Source organism: Phaenicophaeus curvirostris, chromosome 1, assembly GCF_032191515.1.
Source record: "Phaenicophaeus curvirostris isolate KB17595 chromosome 1, BPBGC_Pcur_1.0, whole genome shotgun sequence".
NCBI classification, from domain to species: domain Eukaryota; kingdom Metazoa; phylum Chordata; class Aves; order Cuculiformes; family Cuculidae; genus Phaenicophaeus; species Phaenicophaeus curvirostris.
The window spans coordinates 78,589,844-78,603,621 of NC_091392.1; the positions used below are offsets into that span (position 1 = coordinate 78,589,844).

The window sequence follows — 13,778 nt, forward strand, 5'->3', positions numbered from 1 at the left end:
TCAAAAGCAGAAAAGAAATAGAGCAGCCTCAACCTGTATTCTCAGGGAAGACGTAGTAGGAAAACATGTTTTAATTATCATTTCCTGCTTCATCCAAAACCTCTTGGTTCTTGAGGGGAGGAGTAGGACAGAAGAGCTCTGCCCTCTTGCTGCAGCAGCTTTCATTGAATGCTTTTCTTGAGAAAGCTGGAAAACTGTAGGCAAGCAATCAAAGGCACTAGGCATAGCTTTTGCTCCCCTTCCATCAAGGGCCTGCTTCTGCGGGGTAGTTCCTGCAGAAACTGTGGTGCATTTGAAGCAGGAAATCTGCCTCAATATGGGTGTCTCCATCTGAGTTATGGTCTAGGCTTCGTTCATAGTCACTGGAGAGAAATGGACACTATTAGGTGATGATTCAACTGACCTATTTTAGATGTCTACCTTGAGAGTACACAAATCATGCCCTAGAAATGCTTCTTGAATATTGGAATAAGGAGCTTTTGTTGTTTTTTTTCAATGACGTATTCTGAGTTTGGTTTATGCAAGATTTCTAGCCTTTAAGTAATAGTTTCTAGTTCTTTTTGGTTTTGATATAGAGTTAATCTTTGCCCAAGATGAGGATGCACTGGTCAAGCATCTTTATATGAAAGCTGGGGTTTCAAAAAATCAGCAGTTTCACTCCTGTGATTTTGCAGTTTGTCTTCTGGAAGGTATGTGTGGAATAGAAACGATGAAAAATTAAGACCAAAGAAGACAGAAGCCCAGAGGGAAAAATGATGAGCAAGTCAGAATCTGAAACAACATAGTCAGGGAACACAGATTATGTGGTTTCTGTAAAAAGCTTGTTTGTTCAGTCAGAGAGGAAGGGAATTTGTGTATGCATAGCTGCAGTTTAATTAACTGTAGGAATCACTGTGTATATGCAGAAATGTAAATTTATTTACTGGATAGACTATTCAATATCATATTATTATATTGGATATTATGCAATATAGGAACATACTATTATAGATTTTATATGTGCATGTGTGCATGTGTGTGTGTGTGTACTGCTGTAGACTCCAAATCTATGTGCATAAGGTGGCAGAGGAGCTCAACAGAGAGAAGTCTGTGTAAGGAATGTGGAAGGTGATGGAATAAATAATTTTTTTATTACATCCAATGATCCATCTTGGTCTGCACTTTTTAAAGTTGCATTTCTAACCCTTCAGTATAGCTAAGAAACATCTGAAGATGGGACCTAGCTTCAGAAATGATCCCCTAATGTAAAGACCTCTGTGTAAAAGTTAAGGATTATTTTTTGCAGTTGCCTAAGTTTTCCCTCTGGACACCTTCTCCACCAGGGCAGCACATGCAATACACAATTGGCACCCTCTGTATTTTGACATAAATATGTAGGGATGCTGTGTTATTTCTATTGCTGCTCTGAAGGTGGTGGTGAGTTCAGCGTTGCTTTCTCTGTTTTCTTGTTGTTGGTTTTTTTGGGTTTTTTTTTGCTTATCGATTCAGCACAGGATCATGCATGGAACAAGGTGGGAAGCAGTTTAACTTGGTAGGACATAGATCTAAGCTCTAATTCATATGTCAATATGGTTATCTCCCAGTCTAGGCCAGGTTTAGAGGTTCTTAACATTTTATTCTATTGTATTTGCTTTCCTCCCACTGAGCCCTTGTCAAGATCTACTAATGAGCTGGATTGGTTGTTCTTTTTCGTATGTGTTTGTATGAAATCTGTTTTTTAAATAAGTTGTATAAAATGTCTCTACAATCTTTCCTTATGGAAAGAGTCATAGACTGAGGTATTAAATACAATTAGTTGAGCAGAAGACAGTACTTCATTTACAATGGATAAATGCATTGTTGTTACTCAAACTAAGCAGCATGCAAGCTATTCATGCAATGGCATTCATCTTTAATAAATATTTTACATAATACATTCAAGTTATTCATGGAATGGCATTCATTTTTAATAAACATTTACTTAACGCTGACCCCTTTGGTCTCTCAGGATTAAGAGATCTGGTACCAGCATAGCCTCTCATCTTTTCCCTGCTTTTGATCTTTGTGCTACGTAAGTGTTTGTAGGGGCTTTTTTTTTTTCAGTTCTGGACCCCCTTAACATTTCCAGTGTATTGGTAGACTGTTGGATAATACATGGAATTTATAGATCTTTGCTTTTCTGCGTGTCTTTTCATAGATTCTTCAGTACTAGTTTTCACCCCCTCAAATGTCAAATTATTCTATTGTTTTGTCAATTATTCTTTGGGGGGTGGGGATTTTCCTCCCTCGGTTTTAACATACCAACTGCTCTCCACTCAACTGGAGCTTTTGTCATTTCCTGTTGAAATCAAAATGGTAATCTAAACCTGGCAGAACGTTAAATTTCCTCTGCCAGACTCTAGAGGTCGTTCAAGCTCTTGACCTGTGCGATACTGGAAAGGGCCACAGGAGGGATATTGCAGCAAGGTCGTCGAGAGCTTCACCCGAAAGCTGTTTGGTACTGACGGCAGACAGCATGTCTCAAAGAGTAATGGCAAAAGTTCATATGCGACTCTGGCTAACCCATTAGATGTTCATTTTATTATTTGAGGGCTTCATTAGGTCCCCTGTAATAATTCCAAGACTCTCACAAAAAGCTAAAGAATGATCATACATAGTCATTAGAAACCCCAAATTACCTGTGTGAGCAAAAAAAACTCGGTCAAAGGGAAAACGCTTCATCTACAGGTAATTTCTAAACGACTGGACATGAATGAGTGAAATCATTCATTTCATCTTGTCAGCCTCTGAGAAAAGTCATGGGGCTCTGTTTTTTCTCTTAGACTAAGAAAAGTGCTGCAGCTGATGCAAGGGTCTCTGCTAGAAGGTGACAGGCTGCTGGAAAAGTCAGCAAGCAGAACGCTGCACTCAAGCAACAAGGCTAGCTGCCACATATTTCTGATACTAGCCAGTTATTCTTTTGTTTTGTTGGAAGAATGGATACAGCCTTCGGATAGTAAGGTATTTTCAGGTGTGACTCTTTATTTTTCAAACTGTAAGATTTTATTCCAAGTTGGTACAATAAACCAAGAGTAAAAATAAAATGAGGTTTTATTAGACTCAGTTCATTACCTGGAAAGCCATGCAGCATTTGGTCAGCCTGCTTTCTCCTCCAGGTAAACTTGAACTGATGGATTCTCCTCTGTGGCCTTAACAGCACCTGAATGTTTCTGGCCCTCCATGGATGTGAATGAATGTACTCAATTTCTTTCCTCTGGCCTGAAAGTAATTCTGAGCTGGTTTACCTTTGTCAGTCAGCCAGCCTGATTTTTGGGGGAGCATTTTCCCCCCCTTTCTCTTCAGGATATTTGACGGGGCAGTGGTCCCATGTTACAAATCTGTGGTTTAAGAGGTTCCCTTTTCCAGTTTCACCCCTTTTCTTACATCCCCCTGTCTCACACCACAGTTGAATGCCCTCCTTGTTATAGACACTAAAGTGCTGGTCTAACTGCCCTGTCACAGATAGCTCCCTGTTAGACAACATAAGGAGAAGTGTGGATGTTAGTTGTGCTGTTGCTTGGAGGTAGGAAGGATTGGTGGGGGTCAGGTGAGGACTGGAAGTTTTTAATTGGCTTGCTGCCAGAGTGATTGCACCATCAAGTTCAATCTTCAGAAACAACGCTGTATGAAACAAGAAAATGTTCATGCTTTCCCTTTGAATCCCAATTCATGCCTGATAAATCCATAATAATTCACCTAAACAGCAGGCGATCACGTTGGATTCCCTTTGTATTGGTGCTTGTAACTAACCCAGCCCCAAAACTATTGCTTTGCGGATTTTCTGCTATGTCTTTGCTCAGGTTTCCCCCAACTAACTGTGACCAGACTTTTAGCATGTAATTTCTATTCTGGTTCTGCCTACCCAAGCCTCACAGTAGCCAGTCCCCAAGCAAACAGTATCATTCCTGCACTCCTAGCCTTTCCTGTGCTTGCTGCAAGACCAGCCTGTATTTCTTGCTTCCAAGAAACAGGCTGGGTTTCTAAAGAGATAACATACAAGTATTCCTCATAATTTTCCTCTTCATCTTCTTGAGAAACTTTTTTCTTGACAGCAGATGAAATAATGGATTTTTGTGTATCTCTTTTCCTGCAGTCTTTAAATGCTGTTAGGGTTTTTTTGCTGAACCTTCATTGCTGTGGCGTATCTTCTTTGGCTGGCAACTTAACATTCTATTTTCAGTGGCAGAAGTCACTGTCACACGAAATCCTTTTTGTAATTGTGCCTTTTGTGGAACTAAGTCTTTATCTAACAACATCTCCGTTGTTCTTTGCCTGCAGCAGCTAAGGCACTTGATAGGAGCAGCCTGTCATATATCCCAGTAAAGTGAGTTTAATTGACTAGAGCAGATTTTTTTATTTCTGGATAAATATCTAGATTGTTACTTGTATATTGAGGCTGCCCCATTGCTGGAGGCTTTCAAGGACAGGCTGGAGGGGGCCTTGAGAAGCCTGTTTTCGTGTGGGGTGTCCCTGCCCATGGCAAGGCGTTGGAACTGGATGGGCTTTAAGGTCCCTTCCAACCCAAATCATTCTATGATTATAGGATTCTATGATTATACTTTCTATTCTATCTTTAAATTAGGTGTCAGAATTGCTAATTGTCTTTTGGTAGTGGTATTTATCTCTCATTATCTATTTTTTAACTCTATTTTTATTTCTCTGAGGAAAGTTTTCCTGTGTCAGCAGAAGCTACCTGGATTCTGCCATCTCATTCTGCTGCCTGCTCTGCAGCTGGGACACAAGGCTACAAGGGACAGACATCCAGGCAGGAGACCTAGCTTTTCCTAGTGAAGTTCCCAGTTCAAGGTGCTGGAGGATGTACCAGCTCTCTAGTTTTAATCCTCTACTCTGAACACAGACAGAAAAAGCTTTTCTCCTAGAAGGCAAGATAACTGCAGGTTATTAGTCCCCACAAATACAGGAGAAAATCGGCCCTGACTCTCCATCTCTTTCCTTGTGCTGTCTGCCAGTGGACATCTCTAGGGAAGGACAAAACAAAGTAGGAGAGAGCATCCTAGCAGCAAAAAGTTAGGGGAGAAGACAAGAAAACCCAAATCTATCCATGTAACATCAAACAGCTTGTGCCAAGAAACAAACTTTCGGGTTAGGGCAACAGCACATGAAACAAAGCCCCACTGCCACAACTCTGTAAGGACCTTTCTTTTGGAGACAATCTGCAATTGTGTACTAGATAGAGAAAGGGAGCTGGAAGAGAAGTTCCAGCAGTCAGGGTTACCCTGAGCCCCAGGGTACAAATATGAAAACACCACTGTTTTACAGAGCAGAGAACGTGCCACTTGTTTTTTTGTGCTGCAGTAATTTGAACATTTCAAAGCAAGCCACACATTGCTTTAAAATGCCAGCAGATCATCTCTAGAGAATTTTCTGAACACATTTTGCATATTTTTCAATAACTGCTCATGGCTGGTGTCCAGACAAACTACTAAGATGGCAAACTTTGATCTCTGCAGGATTTGACATTTAAGCACACAGGCTGGCAAAACTACCAGCAGGTGAGGAAGCTGTGAGGAACCATAGCTGCTGCCGCAGCAGACTTGTTCAGTCACCCTTGATTCACTGAGGAAGTTGCAGCTAAACCGGGCACAATGCTATTTTCTTTCAGTGACATAGATATGTAAAGTTCCCTAGACCTTGTTTCCTATGTAAGGAGTAAGACAGGTGGCTGTAGAGAGAGGTTTAAATAATTGCTGATGAACATTTAAACCAATCATTCATGATTGTGGTTTCCCTTTTGGTAGCTGTGGTGATTAAACTCGCCTAAGCTGCTCCTCCCTTTCCCTCAAACATTTTCCCTTGTCATACTGACACAGCTGTTTGTGTGTCTGTACAGCAGACTGGATTGGATCAGGAACTGATCCAGCTAAAAATAACTGAGGCTAGAGTGGGGAACTATTACTCTTTAGCCACTGAAACTTCGCAGTCTGCATCACAACGCAGTAGCACACACAGCTGCACTGGTACAATGACACTTACAGTAGTAAATGACAATGAGGACACACACAGGAGGAGATGAGACACACTCAGTTTGATTTTGAAAGAAATCCTGGTGGAACCACAGGTTCAGTGGAATGAGTAGGGTAGTACATACCTGGTAGCTCCACCTCTCAAAGGTATTTAGTGAGAGATGAGCACTGATTCCCGCTGTGCAATGTACATTGGGAAAATGAAAGATTCAGAAGATGGTCTTCCTCTGGAAATACTCGTGTGCAAAATAAACAAACAAAAAAAAGATATGGTTCTGTTTAATGCCTTTGTTCTGCTTACTTCTAACTTGTTTTTGTTTCTCCAGGGATGTTGATTCATGATGTGGATCGGATGATGGCAATACCAATTTAAGGAACCACTGAGCTCTTTGGATGTTTGTTACCACCCACCCCAGACTGCAATTTTCCCTCACTTGAGCCAACCCTGCTTTTTGTGAAGCTGTGCTGAGGGCTGGATCAGGGAAGCAGTCCAAGTTAAAAATAACCCAGCGGGTGGCTGGGGATGGCAAGAGCCTCAGCCACCCAGTGTAATCTGCTGTCACAGGTCAGCAAGAGCTGTTCACAACTGTTCACAATCATGAAAGCGCAGCCTCAGACATACCTATTTGCTACAAGAAATATGAAATTTTCAGCCAGTTGAAGGAGTGTTGTGAATGAGGATGCAGGAATCCTTTGTCCTTGTTGATAAGGGACAAGAGCTTACCTCACTATGCACAGATGCCAGCACAAAATATCTTCACACAAGCTTTACTTTAGCAGTCTTTCACATGATTGATTGCGGGGGAAAAAAAAAAGGGTAACGGCAGTGTCCACAATCTAGCTGATCTATGTTGTTTATTCTGTGGATGAGGAAGAAGGTTTCCATGCATTTTAATTTTTAAGTGCTGGAAGGGTACTGCAGATATGAGGGCTGTGCTAGAACCAAGTAAGGTAATGAAAGAGTATTCTTCACAGATACTAATCTAACAGCTTCATGTTACAGAGAGAGGTACCAATGTGCAGATGTATTCCAGGAGAATACCTCTTCTTCTCAGCTCCAGAAAAAACAGTACCACCACTGTGATGCACCATCAACAACTTACTTGATCACAGAAACAGTGACGTGATTTTTACCTGCTCATAGGCTTGGAGGGGAGCACCGGTAATTAATCATTCTTTCTCGTATTCCATGTCACACCTGGATTTCTTCTGGCTTCTCTCTTCAGTTCATGGTTCATACCTCCCAGGTTGAGTATTTTTAAATACTAGTCATTTCCTTTTCCTCTCCCTCCTACTTGTGACTTGGCATTTCACTTCTTCCCTCCCCAGGAATGCCTGTGCTGGAAGCTGGCTTGTTTGAGCACTGATGGGAATAGAGGTGAAGCATCATGAGCTCAGAGCCTGAGGGATTTCAGGATCTTCCCAGGTTACATTTCTTGAGAAAAGAATTCGCTCTTTCTCCACATGCATTAGTGGCTCACTGACATGGAAGGTGCAGCTGAAAGCTGTAATTATATAATGTTAGCAGCTACATCGCATATAAGCCAAATGGAAGTGAGTGCCTGAGGCTTAAGGCAGGACATGGCTGCCCTTAAGGCAGCTTCTGAATGTCCTCACACCAACTTCAGTGCTCAGAATAGGCCTGAGACATCACTGTTGACCATGCCAGGTAACTCCTTAGATTTCAAGTGTCCAAAAGAAGTACCATCATAGTTTGCTATTTTCTTTCAACTTTCTAAGAATTTGAGGACTCACATTCAGTGATATTAATGCTTCTCTCTCTAGACACAAAGAAAAGTGTTCTGTTCCATCCTCATGCCCCCTACATTCCCATTGCTGCTTTCCTTCTTGTGATAATTGTTAAAAGATGCTGTTTGGTTCCTAGGCTCTCTCATTTGTTCACGTGAATGAGAGTTCCAAATGGTCCAGGCCTATGAGATGAAAACTAGCCAGGTGACCAAGTCCATCAGGACTGCAAAAGCAGTATTATCAGGTGGATTCATACATTTTCTACTAAGAAAGCCAGCAAGCACTTGCATGAGAAAATGGAGGGGATGAGCAAGAGGTGGGTCAACCTCCCTCTGAGATATATCAGATTTGGCATAGAAAGGCTGAAGGTCCTTCAAAGCCTGGGACATGAGGGCATAAGCAGCACAACCAATGCCTCCTTTGGTCTCTGCTCGATCTCCTCAAATATTCTGTATTTTCTGTTTTTTCAGAGATGGAGGCTCCTTCTGTTGTGTCTCTGGCTATTCAGACTAGTGTTGTTGGCATAGAGGGAAAACATGGCCAGAAAGAACACAGTTTGCTCTGCATGCAAGGGCAATTTTCTTTGTTTGATATATATCAAAAATTGCTTTAGAGATTGCATATACTTTTAAAATTTATTAAACACATAAAACACACTTCTTGTCCAAGATCAAAATTAATTTGTTTTCCCAGTCATGAACAATAAAGCAAAGAGGAATGTAAAAGAAGTTGTATCCCAGTCACTACTACTATAATATATTGTCAGTAGGGGACTGGAAAACTGGATCCCACACAAGCCAGGTGACAGAACTGAGGAAGTAATCTCCTCAGAGCAGCTGCAGCTCTGCTAGAACCAGGTTCATCTACCAGCAAGATGGTGTGTCAATGCAGAATAAGGTTCTGCCACTTTCTTGCTTAAAGGAATGGTGAGTACTGTGTGCCATTCTCTGGCTTTTCAGATTCATGCAGAAATGTTAGACAAAAACAAAGACCAGTTCTAGGAATATCCCTCACCTCGGATTCTTACTTACATTGCACAGCAGCTGTGCTAAGTAATAGTCATCCCTCAGTGAAGGACAACACATGCATTTCCAAACCTGGTCCTGCCAGGGTCCAAAAAATAAATCCCTGATGCTCAGATCACTCTGGGGAGAAACAAAGGGAAAAAAAAGATGGGATAACAAAGAACACTAGAGAATTTTTATTGTAGAGACCTCATTCATCCATTTGTCTATCTTCAGTATTTCTAAAGTGCCATAGCCTCACTGTAGTATCTAAGCACCATTATCACAACAGGAAATTACAGTATTCTACAGAGCTCCTTCAGCTGGCAGGAAGATCTGGGCACCAGCTGGTGACCACAGGTCTGGGATGGAGTGTGCTAGGGATGGTCTGCTGGAATGATAATAGCTAACTACTACTAGTCTCCCACTATAATCCTGAGGGAGGCAACAGCTGGTAGAGAAGCCAGTGAGCTGCTGTGAAAGTAAATCCTCTGGTTCTTAACTTTTTGTGTACGCCCAAACCTGTCTTCTGAACTCAGCCTGTGAGTTCGTGCTTCTCACAAAGCAACTAAAACCCTGGGAGAAGAGGAACATACTCCATAACTTCTGCAACGGCAAAGAAAGGGTGGTGCCCAGATTCTCCTCTCCAGCTAGGCAATCACAAACAGTAAAGTGCAAAGAGGCTAGTGGAAGTGAATTTACCAGCCAAGTGACACTGAACAAGGAAAACTAACAGTGGCTGTGGAAAGGAGCTCCAGAAACATGTTTACACTGGTGACGATCCAATCCTAGCCGCTAAAACTACTGCACTGGCAATGTGCTGTGAACCCTAAGGCCACTTTGATTTGGCTACAGTTTTAAATAAGTTTATAAAGACCTTAGAAATAAATGCACATCAGACCTTTTATAGAGCGCTGTTAAGTATACATAGCACTTCACAAAGCATGTAGAAAGGAAATGATCTGAAAACTGCTGGGAAGGCATATTTGGGGGCTGGTGGCTTCTGAAACCAGAATCTTAATGTGAGGGTTTCCCTTTGAGTTGAGCTCAGCTATGTGCAGACCTGGGTTTGATTTCACTGATCTGCTGCAGTGACTCTGTTCAGATTGCCAAAAGACGAGTTGCATTCACAAGATGCCTTTCCTTGGCAAACAGGGCTTCTCAGCCAGTTTTAGTGCTGTAAATTTCCTTTAGGAAACTTAAACTGGAATGGGACAGACCCACACAAATTGATCAGTTCTACAACTGGACCTCAGCATAACCTTTGAATTCAGTTAAAAATGAGACTACAACTGAGAGCTGTAGTATTCCTTCTCAAGTCTGCTAGCAAATGAAAATCTTGATGCTTCCAGAACCAACTAGATGATCACTAATCACATTTCCAAATGATTTTACAGAAGTGGAACAGAAATAAAAAAACACATTGGTTTCAAGCTGTTCATTAAAAAAAAAAACAACCAAAAAACACAAACACAAAGCTAAAAGCAAAAATGTGCATTTGCAAACGAAGGCTTTGGTTCCTGCATAAACAAAGCCCACCTCATTTCTGAAAGCTCCTTCTACCTCCCTGAGGAGCCGTACATAAAGGTGCCTTGTTCTTCTAGGAGCTGCAAACAAATGCATGCTCCCCCTACAGCTCCTTTTTATAAAACTATATGAAAATAACATTTTATCATCAGTTGAGTGTCAAGAAGTGGCTTGGGGCTTGCAGAAGGGATCCTTGCAATCCTTTTAGAGCAGTGAGTTCAGTGGAGAAAGCCACTCACAAGCACTCCTGGAGAGCAGCTGCTCAAATCCATGGATCTTCTTAGCATCTTTATTTCCTTCACCTCTTCCCCACCACAGCTCCAGTCCTTTCAGTAGCTTCAGTCTGTGCTCCATTTTTCCAGAGACCTACTGAAGCCATGGAGCCAGCTGCAGCATCAGTAATGTACATCGTAAAACCAGAAACCTTTTCTAAGCTCCAGCAGTACAGGATAAACACACAAGTCTGCATCATAAAATTATTAGCAGCAAACCAGTCAAAAATACAACATAAAGTGCTGCGCTGCAATTCTTTGTAGTCAAAACTATGAGGGAGGAACATCCTAGAACTGCCACTGCCTGTGTAAAAAGAGGGGGAGAGTGCTATGCTGAATGACATTTAGAAGTCATTCCTGGCAACCATAGGGACCACACATTTTTATACAGATATATAAATAAAACAACTCAATTCCAGATCTTATACACACACACACAAATTAATCAGTGTAAAACTGAATGTTCTGATGTGAAAATTCAGATGGTTTTGCTACAAAACATCTCCCAGCTTCTTATTGAGAAATGCTAGTATATACAGTACGTTTAGCATTTTGAGAAGTACTGATATGGCGTAGTGTCACACAGCTGGCCATTTTGACCACTGCCACGTTGTGCGTATGATTGCTCACGAGTGCAAAAAATACACTTAGAACAAAAGCTAGTTTATACATATGTGAATAAACACATATAGATGTTATTGTCACACACGCACACTGGTCAAAATGGAACTTAAGAAATACTGGTATGGAATCAGGTCAGTCCTGTTGTTCTTATTTTGCAACACAGCTCACACCAGCCCGCTTGAACTGTGTCTGTGAATCCAAATTCTGCAGACCTAGGAGTGTGCCAGTGCAAACTCACAGGTGACCTCTGTACTCCTGTCAAGTTGTGTACCACAGTCTTAGCAGCAGCAAGTACAACTGATTATTTTTGTTAAGCCTTCGGGTATGATAATTTTCTGTATCAGTTACCCACAAGTTCTGAGATACCAGAACAAGCAGGTCCCTAACCCACAGTTCCCTCGCTCCTACCATCCAGGCAGCATTTGCAGAAAACCTTTGCAGGTATGCCTTCCTTCTCTGGTCCAGGGTATGTCTACATGTTCCTTTCACAAGCAGACTCAAGTGGCCTTTGCTTGTGCTTCAAAATGGCCTACACATCGTATATGCATAATGCAGTCTCCAGCTTCTCAGCAGGACTTACACAGCTTTGACCTTCCTGACTGCCGTATGAGAGAGAGCTGGCTCAGAACACAATCACAATGAGCTTCCAAAGACCTGTGCAATATTATCTAGATTATAACACTTAAACTGTGAATGAAACAAAACCCCTCAAGGACCCCATCTCCCATCTTATTTCCCTTGACACAGCCATACATACATACATTGCATGACCAAGCATCTTCTCTTCATGCGACCTGATGTTGTGCATTCTCTTCTCAGGCTCCCAGGCAGACATCTCTTACAGGGATGTGGGAGAAAACATCTGCACCTTGGCCATGTTGCAGATGGCACTTGATTCTAGGTACCAGTGAAAGAGGACGACAAGGCCTTGGGATGCAGAACTACCCATTGCAACCACTGCTCACTTTCTGTCCATGCCTGAGGTGTGCTGAGAGGAGAAGGTGACTAAAGACAGCAACATGGGCCAACATAACTCTGGTCAGCTGTCTGTAATCCAGGACCCCCAGTCTAGATGCACCCTTGTCTACCTCCTTGTCCCTTAAGCACATTTCAGACAGGCTTGGACCAGGAGCTGCATCCTAGATCACTCCCAGACCACAGCTAGCGATGCTGCCTACCACACATGCACTCGCTGGTGCGAGACTAAGTAGGAGTTGCGACTGAAACTCTTCCCACAGTGGGAGCACTTGAAAGGTTTCTCCCCAGTGTGGGTACGACGGTGACGGATAAGGGTCGAGTTGTCACTGAAGCAGGTGCCACACTCAGCACACCTGTAGGGCTTCTCCCCAGTGTGGGTGCGACGGTGCTGGACAAGGTGCGAGCGCTGGCTGAAACTCTTTCCACAGTCAGGGCACAAGTATGGCTTCTCACCTGTGTGGACACGCCGGTGGATGACCAGCTTAGAGCTCTCGCTGAAGCACTTGTTGCAGTCAGCACACTTGTATGGCTTCTCTCCCCTGTGGAGCCGCTGGTGGGCAATGAGGTTGGAGCTGTCACTGAAACGCTTCCCACACTGGGGGCACTTGTAGGGTTTCTTGCCTGTGTGAAAGTTGGCGTGGCGGAGCAAGCCTGAGTTCTGATAGAAGTTCCTCCCACACTTGGCACACACGTAAGGCCTCTCGCCAGTGTGGTTGCGCTGGTGCTGCACCAAGTGGGTGCTCTGGCTGAAGCTCTTGCCGCAGTCCTTGCATTGGTACGGCCGTTCTCCTGTGTGAACACGCTGGTGCTGGATGAGGTGGGAGCGCCGGGCGAAGCTCTTGCCACAGTCAGCGCACATGTAGGGCTTCTCCCCAGTGTGGATCCTCTGGTGGCGGATCAGGTCAGAGCTGCGGTTGAAGCTCTGCCCACACTCGATGCAGATGTAGGGCTTCTCTCCCATGAAGGCTCGCTGGGGCACCACTGTCTCCTTACGCTTCCGAAAGCTGCACCGAGAAGTCTTCTCCAGCCCTGTCTCTTTGTCTCTTCTCCAGCCCTGTCTCTCTGTCCTCGGATGGGATGTTTCCCGGCCACAGCCCGCAGGAGAGGCAGCTTCCCTCATGAAGAAGTCTGAGATGGCCCTGCAGGGTGCATCGGCTGCCTCTGGTCCCTCTCTTTGGAGATGCCCCTCATTGTCACTCATGCTCCCATCACCTGCCGGGACAGGAGGACAGTCCAGAAAAAATTAACAATTTTAGTCACAGCCCATGCACACCCTTTGCCACCCCGCAAGGCCAACCCAGCTGCCCAACAGGGACCCTGGCCAGGTGCCACCCTCCTCCTGCCCATGCCATGCCATCCAACCCATGCCATGCCATGGCATCTATTCCATCCATGCCATGCCATTCCAAGCCATGACACGTCATTCCATCTATCCCATCCATGCCATTCCATGCCACGGCATGCCGTCTATCCCATTCATGCCATGCCATCTATCCCATGCATTCCATGCCATCTATCCCATGCATTCCATGCCACACCATGCCATCTATTCCATCGATGCCATGCCATTCCAAACCACGCCACGCCATTCCATCTGTCTCATCCATGTCATGCCATTCTGT

General features: G+C 43.5%; 1 protein-coding gene across 1 annotated transcript; it reads right to left on the reverse strand.

The window, feature by feature from the left end:
* Nucleotides 1–11,955: 11,955 nt before the first annotated feature.
* LOC138724792 (zinc finger protein 436-like) lies at nt 11,956–13,188 on the reverse strand. Its single transcript, XM_069865064.1, has one exon. The coding sequence runs from the start codon at nt 13,115–13,117 to the stop codon at nt 12,353–12,355; it is 765 nt and encodes a 254-aa protein (XP_069721165.1). The 5' UTR covers nt 13,118–13,188; the 3' UTR covers nt 11,956–12,352.
* Between the last annotated feature and the right edge of the window lie 590 nt (nt 13,189–13,778).